The 12860-nt window shown below is 38.5% G+C and overlaps 1 protein-coding gene across 4 annotated transcripts in view; it reads left to right on the top strand.

Annotated features, from left to right (window-relative positions):
• Positions 1–2902: 2902 nt before the first annotated feature.
• Positions 2903–12860, top strand: part of LOC133572171 (lactadherin-like) — a 59547-nt gene continuing 49589 nt past the window's right edge. For all 4 annotated transcript variants that reach the window (XM_061924941.2, XM_061924940.2, XM_061924939.2 and 1 more), the window contains exon 1: positions 2903–3076. In XM_061924941.2, the coding sequence (XP_061780925.2) occupies positions 3004–3076 (73 nt within the window). In that variant the 5' untranslated portion in view covers positions 2903–3003. The remainder of the gene's footprint in view (positions 3077–12860) is intronic.

The following is a 12860-nucleotide window of genomic DNA, read 5'->3' as shown; positions in this document are numbered from 1 at the left end:
TACGACTTGGTCAACAAAAAACGAATTGCCGTATGCAAATCACGCAGTTTGAATATTACAGACAGAGACGCAACAACTTCCAACTTCGTTCGACATTTGAAATTGCACAAAGAAGGGTAAGTTTTGAATGTAAGATAACGTTTATTAGCTAAGTAACGTGACTTTTATTTGCTGTGTAGTTAAATCAGTGAGGCTGCAAACTCACTGCTAACGTTATAACCATTGACATCTTATAAGGGTACGCAGCATAGAGCGCTACTGCCTACTGGCGCAGACGAGACGCGGAGTCGCCATCTTGGAGTGGTGATCCGCTCCACTCAGTGCAATTCATTTGGCAGGAGCGATGAACTGTCAGCGCATTTAATTCATCTTACCTCACTGAATACCACTGATTTTCACGGGCTTTTTTGTCATACGTGTAGCTATGATAACAGACACATGTTTTGGCGTGTTTTATTATTCATAGTTTGCTTAACAGTAATATATTATTCTTATACGCTATAAGTGACCAGACGTCCGAGATCAAAACTGGGAATATAATCCCAGAGAAGGGGGAAAAAAACGGTAAACTATTTTTAAATTGAAGAAACAATATGATTAGGTTATATATACATGCGTATATCCTACATAAACAATGTATGAATACATTAGATATCTATATATCTTAGGGACCTATAGACTGTATCTCTGTTGCTGCAGCAGCAGAGAGTTTATTCTGTCTTGACACTTTGTATTGATATTTTCTATTACATTCTTCCCTTAAATGATAATGTTTGCAGTGATTGTTTTATATGTATTATTTTATGTAAGTCGCTTTGGATAAAAGTGTCTGCCAAATACTTAAACATATATAAACACCTGAAAGTCTTCATATCAGCTAAAACCACCAATCTGTTTCACTGGATTCAGAATAAAACCAAATTCTGTTTAACCCAACAATGTTAGTATTTGAATATTGTTACTTGAAGACTGATTCCTGGTTACAATTATACTGTTAAGAAAGTATTGTCTTATACTTTGCCTAAAATGAGAATGCATCATAATCAGTGGCGGCTGGTGAATTTTGTTCTTGGTGGGGCTGAAAGTTTGTAAACCAAACCCCGGTAGGGGCGTCATCCTCCCCCAGAAGATTTCTTTGTGATTTTCACATACAAATATTGAAGATCTTTGATCCTTCTCAACTCTGTGCTAATATTCTTTTCACAAAATACAACCAATAGTACGTTAATGTTAAATCTTACTTGTGAAAAGTAATCCCCCGATTCCTATTTTCAACAGTCCGCTCATTTGAGCAGGAAAACGCTGAACACCATCTTTGTTTTCTACCTGTCAACTGTCAGTTTAGCATCTTTGTTTTCTACCTGTCAACTGTCAGTTTAGGCTGCTCGCCGGCTCCTCATCAGCACTTCAAGATGGCGGCCAAATTGCTCACGTCACAGCAACCAATGCTGCCTCTACTTATAAGACGTCTATGGTTATAAAGTCATTGCAAACACGGCAATCTGTTGCATCCACTGCAGTTCGCTACCTTATTCATACTTTTTGTCAAGTGATTTTTTTTTAAGCAGGGTTGCATGAGGTACCTATACATAACGTTACGTTAGTCAATGTATCACACACAGTAACATTACATTAGTCAATGTATCACACACAGTAACATTATGTTAGTCAATGTATCACACACAGTAACGTAACGTTAGACGGCGGTCAGCAGCACCGCGTATTTTAGCCACCTACAAAAAGACAAACATAGTCAAATAAAGGTCAGTTAAAATGTATACTATATTAAGAATATGTGTACATATTACATAGGGTCCTGACATCTAAAAAGTACAACTCTGTTCATTGTTATGTTCATATATTTGTTATGTTTTTCATGTGTACGCACACATAAACACACATACAGTATGAGATGAGATCAATGAGATAAGGTAAGAACAGGATAGAAACTGCTGTGGAACTAGTTACAATGCAATATGCCATGGAAATACAATGTTAACACTTTGGTGCAAATAAGTACAGTTGCACTTGTTTTTTTCAAAAGTGTTTATTCTGTAAAGGAATGAGTTACATGTTTAAAATGACTGGTTAATAGTGCTATTTTGAAGTGCAATGTCAGCACTATCTTTTTCCCTGCAAATTCAAATGCACTTGTTTTAATAAATAAATACAGCGTTTTAAAAGCATACACAGTCTGTGTAAATATATTAGTCTGTGGTTAAACGACTTGAAAGGACTCGAAACTCAAAATGCAGGACTTGGGACTTGACTTGAGACTTTCCAGTCTTGACTTTGGACTTGACTCGGACTTGCCCTGTCTTGACTCGGGACTTGACTCGAGACTTGAGGGTAAAGACTTGAGACTTACTTGTGACTTGCAAAGCAATGACTTGGTCCCACCTCTGATATATACATATATATATATATATAATAAAATAAATATTTATTTTTCACTGAAAGTCAAGTATTTCTTATATATATATATATATATATATATATATATATATATATGTATATATATATATATATATATACATATATATATGAAATACTTGACTTGGTGAATTCTAGCTGTAAATATACTCCTCGCCTCTTAACCACGCCCCCACCCCCCGAAATCGGAGGTCTCAAGGTTGGCAAGTCTGATGTACACAACAAAAACAACACGATGTTGTGGCCTCTTTATTGCAACTGCATATATGAACATGTTCTTTAAAAACTCACAAACTGATATTTATCTATATGATAACCGTATATTGTACAGTACATATATTGCTCCCTTTAGCATTTTTCCCCATCAACAGTAGAGAGGTAGTTGGAGGCGTGGCCGCCCCTAAAGACGGCCCGTGATTGGCCGGCCGCTGATATGCACGTGCCTTACTCTATATATATGGCTGCTACTCGCAGAGTGCTCAGGCGCGAGCTTCAGCCTGTAAAGTAAGCACCGTGAAGTGTTGTCGCTTCCACACAACTGTTAAACAACTGACTATATTGTAGAGGAAGATGACGGAGAAAACAAAATGTTTGTTCTTTTTGCTTCAACTTTGCACAGCTCGACTCTTGCTCGGGGTGAACGGTAAGTACTTATCCCTCCCACACACACACACACGTTTTTTTTGTTATGGTTAGATACCGTGTAAATTACTAAAATGACTCCTCAAGCGAGTTTGTTGTTTTTGCTGTTGTGTTCTTTTCACTCATCATCCCTTCCTTCTTCTTAACGTTGTTTGTCATAAAGTCGAGTGGTAGCAGTATTTTGTCAGTTTTTCTCTCAAGTGACACGGCTAATTTAAAAACGTGAGCTTCCGGTCGCGTGTGGATGCGAGGTTTGAGGGTCATTGTTTGGCTCGGAAAAAGCAATATGAACCATTTGAGTTTTACAAACAAAACAAATAGTCTCATTATAAGTGACATGTTTAATCTTTTGTAGTGTGTTTTGTAGTATATTGTGTTAGAATCTAAACTTAAGGGAAATTGACCTTTTATCGTGGGCCCCTTTGGGGTCACATGACCTGCCATTATTCTTGTCCAGTGTTAACGTCATGCCATTGGCGTTTTGGTTTTGTTGTCCCCTGAATGCACCAAACACATGTAGGGCGATGGACCATATAAGGGAAAATGGCCTGATTCTTCTTTCTCTCCCTCTCCTGACTTCTTTTTCCTCCTTCTCCTCCTCACACACACAGCTTAGAAAACATATGCATGGAATGAAACTGTTTTTTATATTAATACAAATAAAAAAAATCAGGTGATGTCGTTTTCCAGATTTGTACTCATGATCCAATAAAAAACGTTATTTGTAAAAGGCACTTAAACAACGAACACTAGTTGTACCTCAGATTTAAAAAAAAAAAAAAAAAATCCAGCAACAACACCACAAATGTGGCTAAAACAAAAGTAAAAGACGTCAAGCGTTTTTAAAATGTGGGCTTTGGAGAATAATAATATGGTTGAAGCTTCCCCTATTGCCAGGGAAACTGATTTTCTGGAGCTTATTTTGTGGTTTTCTGCTCACCCGCAATTTTTTGCTTGCTGGAGGAGCTTAGAATCAATTCATTTAACCTATGAAATAACTGAAGTTTGCTAAGCAGGTTTGGGAAAAAAAAAGTTTTTTTTTTTTTTTCTAAAGCTGCCCTGCCTTTTGAAACAACATACACAAACCCTGCAATTAACAATAAACGTCTTATGATGGGGTCAAATTGGGTTTTAAGATAAGAGGGGCCCGTCTCATGTGTATGGATCATGATTGGTCTCATTTCGGGAGCAGCATTTCAAATGTCTCTTGTCTCCAAATTTACTCATAGATTTTGGTACTTTTTTCATCTTATTTTCTAATTTAGTCATTCATTGTACTACAGTGGAAAAGGAAAGTAATCATCCATCCATCCATTCATCCATTTTCTACCGCTTGTCCCTTTCGGGGTCGCGGGGTGTCGCTGGAGCCTATCTCAGCTGCAATCGGGCGGTAGGCGGGGTACACCCTGGACAAGTCGCCACATACCCCTTTTAAAATACAATGTTTTTATAATGGAAAACAATTGGAACTGGGGATGAGTACCACAAAACCGGTACTTTTTTGACCACCGACCGAATCCCGCTGGTCCTAACAGATACTGATTCACCCAAAATTCGACAATGCCATGTTACGGTACCTGGGTTGCACATGTTTTCACGCCCTCGAGCACTTGGCGATCACTCTAGCTGCACTGAGAGCAGACCCAACCAAACCATCCATAGGTAATGTTGCAATTTTCAATGCCAACGAAGCAAGTTACTCAAAATGCTCCAACTTAACTAAAGTAGGGCTCCACTTTTCCAAAAATGCGCTAGCTTGTTGCTAATATACATTGGTTTTGCTATTGACATGCTAATGATTAGCATTAGCGATATTAACTTTAATTTCAACATCTTCAAATTTGTTATTGAAAATTACAACTAAGATGCATGTTACAACAGCTGGTGCGTAATTAGTACAATACTTACAGTATCAACATTTTGTAGGGCAATAATAGGACTTAAAGCTTGTAGAATTCCATTGAAATGGATTGCACACTTTTTAATAGATGCGTCGCCATTAAAAAGTAATACTTAATTGATGTACATTTTGCTTTAATTCTTTTTTGGGCAGTAGTCTTATACTCCAAATGTGTCTGAATGCAAGGGCATCTTTTGTGAACTGGCCTCCTTTAGTTCACCTCACTGATTTTCAATTGGCTTTAGCTCTTTTTGAAACCAGTATTTTCCTCTGGTAAAGCCATTCGTTTGTGCATTTTGATGTCATATTGTGTCAGTCAGTTTGGTCCATGGACTAAATTAGTCCGATTTGTCAAATATCCATCAATCCATTTCCTACCGCTTGTCCCTCTTGGGGATAGTTCGGCTCTAAATAGGTATCCTACAACCCATGGAAACACCTTAATCCGATCGTGTTAGGTTTTTGAAAAGTCGGACTAACACACCTGGATAATGCGGTTGGAAACCAGATCTCTCGAAGGGGTGTGTGCCGCCGAAGGAGACCTTTTTGTATTGCGTATGCGCCAGTCTCAACGTGCGGGATATAACCCGGAAGCAGATACCATTCAATAAAAACACAGGCAACAATTGTAATGAAGAAGAGGTTGTTTATTTGCTTCACAAATTAAAAGAACATAACAATTTGAAGTGCATCGATGGTTTAAAAAAAAGCATATTTATTTAAGAAAGAAATGTAGAATACCGGCTTAATTCATACTCCCGAATGAAATATGAATGAGATTAAAGAGAATGAAGCAGGTATTTTACAAGGCAAAGAATAAAGTGTACACAAACATTCACACTGCATGTGTACTCTTCAAACTGATTAACAATAACTCTTTTCCACACAACTGGCAAGATATTCCAAAACAATAGCAACCTTAATCTGGAACAGTATCAGTTGGGGCATGAACAGTATTTTACTTCGGATTTAAAACTCCTTCCATCAAGCCACAGAGTCTCATGAATGAACTCAGAGACATTCAAAAGTTTTGTTTCCATGATTCTTCGTCCGAAAATTCCTTTGAAAAAACCCTGTCTCCGGTCTTTCTTTGCTTAGAACCTGCATCCGCTCCGATACGTTTTTGGTAGTCGCTTCACGTTCGTAGCGCAATCTAAGATCATTTATTGATGCTGTCTGCGATTTAACATCAGTATAGCCATTAGAGACGCAATATTTGTAATTTGTGCCAATATTACTGTGGACATCAGCTACAACGGTGCTAAACTTTTGTGACTTTAGCTACAGATGCCTTGTGTGACATCATAGGTTAACCAGAAAAGCCAAAACATTTATCCGACAAAATAAGCACCCCCCAGTGTACAGGAGGCACACGGCGTACGACCAATAGTCTCATTAGAAAGTGTGCATGGACACTTAGATTTCACATATAGGTGTGAAAATACAAAAAAAAAAACTATTTGAGAAATCAGACTAATTTAGTGCATGGAAACATAGTGACTGTCATGCAAGTAAAAATATTGTTTTCTAGTGGACATCTAAAATGTTTTTGGCCAAATTTGTTCTGGCTGGAGAAAAAAAAGTCCAAAGAATGATGCTGCTACCACAATGATTCACGGACTGTGGGTATGGTGTTAATATGCTGATGCTTTGTAAGCATGTTTTTGCAGGGCAAGGCCTGGTGGAATTTTTGTGGAGAAAAAAAAAAGTATAGTGTCTCAAAAGCATGGAGGAAAATGTGTCTCACCATTTAGGGAGGTTTATGATAAAACACCAGCTTGATGGTAGCAGCTTCACATTTACTGTACACAATGATGTAGTATTTAAATATTTGTCTTGAAACATTTGTCCCTACAGTCGTACAAAGTTTCACAGGGGCATGGAGAGTAGGTGCGGTCACAACAACTGACCTCAGCGTTGAGTCATATTTTAGACTAAAGCCAACACAGACATGTCAATGAACCTCCTACAGCTCATTGGAGCGTTTCCAACTCTATTAGAGAGTGAGACTTGTTGTGGCTGTGCTGTGCTGTGCTAAAAAATGTTTACAAGGTGTAAGCTGTTGCTGACTAAAAAGCGGCAGTTTATCTAACTGGGATGGAAAATGGTCTTCTTTGTTGAGTTGTTCATTTCCACCAACAAAACCTCATAAGGTATTCAAAGTGAGCCCAGGCTGAATATAACCTGACGCCTGGCTGGTGGTCAGCCATGACTTCTTGTACTGTATGTTGACTAAAAAGTGTAAATAGGTACTGTAGGATCACCTCAGTTTCGTCTTAATGAGAACTATATTTGATGTGGTGTGTTTCCATTTTGACGTCCTGGTTGTATGTTTGATGTACTCCAAGGTTTCCTTGTGTATGAGTGGTGGTCTAGATCAGTGATCTCCAATCTTGTTTCTGCGGAGTCTTGTTTTGGTTGTGTTAAATCTTTGGCTGTATTCACACTGCAGGGTAGGATGTCCAAATTTGGATTTCTTTGTGAAGTCTATACATTACCAAAAAAAAAAAAAAAGTCTTATGTTAATGCAAACTGACCCACATGACGTCACACGTGCGGCAGTGTTTACGGAAGTAAATATGGCTTTAATTCTAGTCGGTCTTACTCCTGCGCATTTGTGGCAATTTCAAGGATTTTGTGCATTCAAAGTCAACATTTTTTTAACCAAATTATTGCACATTGAAAATTAGGAAGGAAAAGGGCAAGCATTTTGGCTCTCGCAGTTTGCGTGTGGGTGAGCAGTCGGCGGCAGGACTGGTGGAACATTTACGTGAGTTCTACTATTTATTTAGAAACTGTCCATTTTGGCAAAGAATTATGACTCTCAGTACTATTTGACGTATTGGTCGGATTCGTTCAGACTGCAGTCGCATTTGATACATATCTGATTTATACCCACATACGAACGCGGCCTAGGTCAGATTTCAAAAATTCGGAATTGCACTGTTCACATTGACATGAAAAAATCCGATTCAGGTCACATATGGGCAAAAAAAATAGAAAATGACCTGCAGTGTGAACAAGGTTTGCACACAAACAACAACGTATTAAATCAAACTTCGATTTAAAATGACAGACATATAACTGTCCCCGTACTAGCCATGTAACAATTACCTGTATTAATGATAAACTGCGGTAAAACTCCTGACGGATAGGATAAGATAGACTTTATTTATCTTACAATAGAAACATTTTGTAGTTGTGGTGCGGATTTTACATTGAGTAAGAAAAGTAAAACATAATTAAATAAAACAATAAAAAACAAAAATGACAGATAATACGCAAATTCCGGACTGTAAGCCTCTACTTTTTTCCTACACTTGGTATACCCTGCAAATGATAAAACGGTGCGGCTATTTTATGGATTTTTCTTTGCTGCACAAAACTCACAAGGAATTTGGTGCATCAGCATTGGAAGCCATAAAACCAAATGATAATATTCGGGTTGAATTTTGTTTTCTTGTCTCTCAATTGCAGTATATACATTGGGTGATGTCACAGTAGAACCCTTAATGTATTTAATTCCAAAACAAGTCAGACTACAGTTTTAGGCCTTCACAATACAGGTCAATTTTGATTTTTTTCCCCCACATGTGACCTGTATCAGATTTGTTCATGTCAATGTGGACGGTACAATTCTGTTTTTTGTTTTGTTTTTGTTTTTTCAAATCCGGCCCAGGCCTCTTTGCTATGTGGATCTAAATCAGATATGTATTTAATGCGACTGAAGTTGATAAGGTTTATTTACGAGAGGATTTCTCGTATTTCTTATGACTCCAACCAATAATCTCTGTATTACCCATCCATACATAAACACAAATGCTGTGTTTGTGTGAACATGGTTTAGATGAGTCATTCCAAGTCCTCTTTAATCTGTGATAAAAAGTCTCAATTATCATAATTATCTTCACTAGGGAAACTTATCAGGAAAAGAGAGGGATCCACCCCTGCTAGAATTTTTAAAATGGCTTCCTTAATCAGTGTTTCAAAGGAATATAGTCTAATTTAGGCCTCTTAATTAATGTCTAGTCTGCCATGTTGAATAATTTACGCTCCTCGCCGGATGCAGTGACAGAATGGATGTAACGGTAGAGAAGAGATGTTGTGGCACCATCCTGGCCTCAATTGCATTCAGTGACAGTGCTTCACAGCAAAGCTTGTTTTGTTGATGATGCGTGGCGCCCCGAGTGTATTTTTAGCAGCTCGGTCTCATGTTTTCTTTTTGCTTTTAGACCTGCAGCAGATGGTTGTGCAGTAGCGCTTACAGATTACACAAAGCTCACCTGCATCTGGAGCCCTGCTGAGCCTGCTAATGGCCCGGCTGGGGTTACTTGAGGCTCTCCTTGTATCCTCATTCACTCCTGCTTGATGCCTCGCAGATGTGTCGATTTTAATAAAAGGCAGGTAATGGTTACTGGACTGAAACGTGTTCCTCGCCCTCTTTCTTTTTTTTTTTGGAAAAAGAGAATAGCATAGGCTCCTTGCCAGGATCTCCAGCATGCAAGTTTGTGCATGACGGAGCAGAGGGCATAGTGTTGAGGCCTCGGCATGCAAGTTGTGATGTAACCACACCGACGCATGCAGCAACCATACATGGCCTTAGGATCCTTCAGGGTACGCGCGTATTCCACAATCTCTTTTTGCCGCTGGATCTTTTAGTGTAACTTACTACGGTTGGAACAGTATCAATCAAATTACATTTTGTAGGCCATAATTACGCTTTGGTGTAGAGAGGTCCCGATCCGATATTTGGATTGGATCAGCCGCCGATATTTGCAAAAAAAAGCGTATCGGCAAGGCATGGGAAAATGCCGATCCAGATCCAGTTTAAAAAAAACTCCGGTCCGTGTTTTCCAACGCACCGATTTAAATAATACATTACACTTTTCTGCTGCTCCCTAATTTCCGTTCCGCATTTTCCAGCACACCTTCAACACATCCACAGGTCTGTGGATTCTCACGCAGTTGCTTTTAGCTGCTGGCATTACACGACAGGCTCTTCTCACTCTTTCCTGTGTCTCCCTCTTACAGACAGCGAGCGCACCTTCTTACGCACGTCACATACTGTCACGTCATACGTCACATACGTATACGTCCTCTCCCAGCAGAGAGGTAGCAGCATGGCTAACGTTAGCTGTGATGCTAGCGCAGCCGCTAAGGTGCGCGCCTGCTCAAGCGTCCTCTGCGCACGGCAAATCTATGCCACGCACAAAATCAAATAAAAAAATAAGCGCATAACAATTTTCGACACACGGACACGACAGAGAAAACAGTTTTCGTCATCATTGTTCAAATATTGTAACGTCTGTCGAGACGCTTATCTCCATTCGGTGCCACACGTCCACACCATCAAAATGCCGAGGCAAACATTTCCACATCAACACCGTATGAAAAAAATAGTGATTTTTTTTTTGTTGTCATTTCCCTCTCTGCATGAAAGTTTAAAAGTAGCATATATTAATGCAGTATGAAGAAGAATGTTTTAATGTAGACACATAGAATCATCATACTGCTGTGATTATATGCATCAAGTGTTCATTCAAGGCTAAGGCAAAATATCGAGATATATATCGTGTATCGCAATATGGCCTTAAAATATCGCAATATTAAAAAAAGGCCATATCGCCCAGCCCTAGTTCAATGATGCCATTTCTGTTTGTCATGTATAATTTTGTCTATTTTGTGTTTATCCTTGAATAAACAGGTCAGTTTCTTGTTACCAACCATTGTGTATTATTCAAACTCCCCTAATTCAGCTGGCTAGTTGTTATCAAGAGTACTAAAACCCTTTTCAACATGATTCTGACAACTAAGTAGGCTAAATAACTTAAAACTTTAATACATGCTCGGATAGGCCAGTATCGGTCAGTATCGGTATCGGATCGGAAGTGCAAAAACAATATCGGTATCGGATCGGAAGTGCAAAAACCTGGATCGGGACATCCCTACTTTGGTGTATATCTCACAAACCTATTGTATAAAACTGCTTTAATATTTTTTTCATTGACTTACGGTAACAAAACAGTGCCAAAATCCCTGCGTGTATGCAGACTTTGTTTGCACTAGCGATGTGTCTTTCGCCACGTCTGGGCCATTTATGTTTTTTGGCACTTAGAGGCGGCCCAACAACTCTCCTTCCTTCTGATAGGTCACTTTAAATGCCTACGGTTTCCTGGTCAGAGCCAATCCAAGGGAACTGTTGGCGTCAAACTGTGAAGAAGAGTGGTTTTTAGATTCTGAAGTTTACAGCAGTGGTTCTCAAACATTTTTCACTGAGTACCACCTCAGAAAATACTTGGCTCTCCAAGTACCACCATAATAGCCAACATTAAAAATACGGTAGCACAGTAGGCCTAAGTATTCATTAAAAACAAGGCACTTGCAAACTTTTAAAATTACCTTAATTTGTATCAGAAAAATAAAATATTTTGAATAGTATTTCATGTTTTTAATATTTGTTTGTTTTGATTATATTGTAAAGTACTTGGTCCTATGTTATGTTATGTTCCACATGTAGTTTATTCAATGTTTAATAGATGTTGTGGTTTCCCATGGCCTTCAAGGCATCATTACGTGCAGCTTTCTCTGCTTATGTTCGTCTTTGTTTGCATGTGTGCTGCGTGTTGATTGGCTGGGAAAGGGCGGATGTAACCGGAGAATTTGGAGAACAGCAGGTTCCCACATCTGTTGAATTAAAAATTCACGGCGTAAGACGGTTCTGTTTGTGTCTTGTTTATTTTTGCGTCACTACGGCCTACAGTAGTCAAATTCAAACGACTTCCATTGAAGGCTGATAAACCTTTTGATAACGGCTCGAGTCACGTCATTACAATATTTAGATGATTCTTTGGCGTTTTAACCAATGTTCGGAAAATCGTTTTTTACACAATAACGCCATTAGTTTTTCCAGTAACAAGTAATCTATCAATCAATAAATAAATCAAAGTTTACTTATATTAGCCCTTAATTACAATTGTCTGAAAGGGCTGCACAAGCCACGACGACATCCTCGGCTAAGATCCCACATCAGGGCAAAAAACTCAACCCAATGGGAACAATGAGAAACCTGGGAAGGAACTGTGACATAATATTGTCTGTTTATTTGCATGATATCAATGTAGAAATATACTAAACCTCTACTCCATACGTCATCAGCCTGATTTGTATAAACTACATGAACTGGGAAATGCGGTGAAAACACAAACTACACGCTTCTACAGGAACCGGTGGAAAAGGGCCTATTGTCTAGCGCTTTTGGTTGTTCTTCCTGTTTTGTGTGTTTAACTGCAGCAACTTTTTCTCCTGTCTATTGCACCTATCTACCATTATAATTTGCTCTATTTCATTCAGCTGGCGCGATCTTCCAATGTCGGAATATTATGCTTTGTGGACGCCGTGCTGTTTCGTGTGTGTGTGTGTGTATGCTGTTCGTTTGTTTGTGCTACAGACAGAACGTGTTAGTCTTTCAGAGGTCAGTACACTGACTAGCCTTACGGTATATGTTTTCTTTATGCTTCAGTACTTTTTCCTAGCTGCACTTGCATTTTGTTTTGTCACACATTAAATACTTTTTATCTGCACGCTGCCTCCTCCTGTCCTTCTGCATCTGTGATCACATTAAGTTGTTGAATGGTCATTGTTTAATAGGTTGTTGTGTAAAACATGTATATTGAATGATAATATATACTAAGGCTGCAGCTAACGATTATTTTTCTATCGATTAATCTATAGATTATTTTTTTCGATTAATCGGTTAATCTATAGATTATTTTTTCGATTAATCTATAGATTATTTTTCCTTTTACCGATTATTTTTTTAATTTAAAATGAAGATGAAAAAATAAATGTAGGCCAGTTTTTTCAAAAGGCATGGCTTTTATTTACA

Source organism: Nerophis lumbriciformis, linkage group LG29 (genome assembly GCF_033978685.3).
Source record: "Nerophis lumbriciformis linkage group LG29, RoL_Nlum_v2.1, whole genome shotgun sequence".
Taxonomy (NCBI): Eukaryota; Metazoa; Chordata; class Actinopteri; order Syngnathiformes; family Syngnathidae; genus Nerophis; species Nerophis lumbriciformis.
This window is presented reverse-complemented; position numbering and strand designations above follow the sequence as displayed.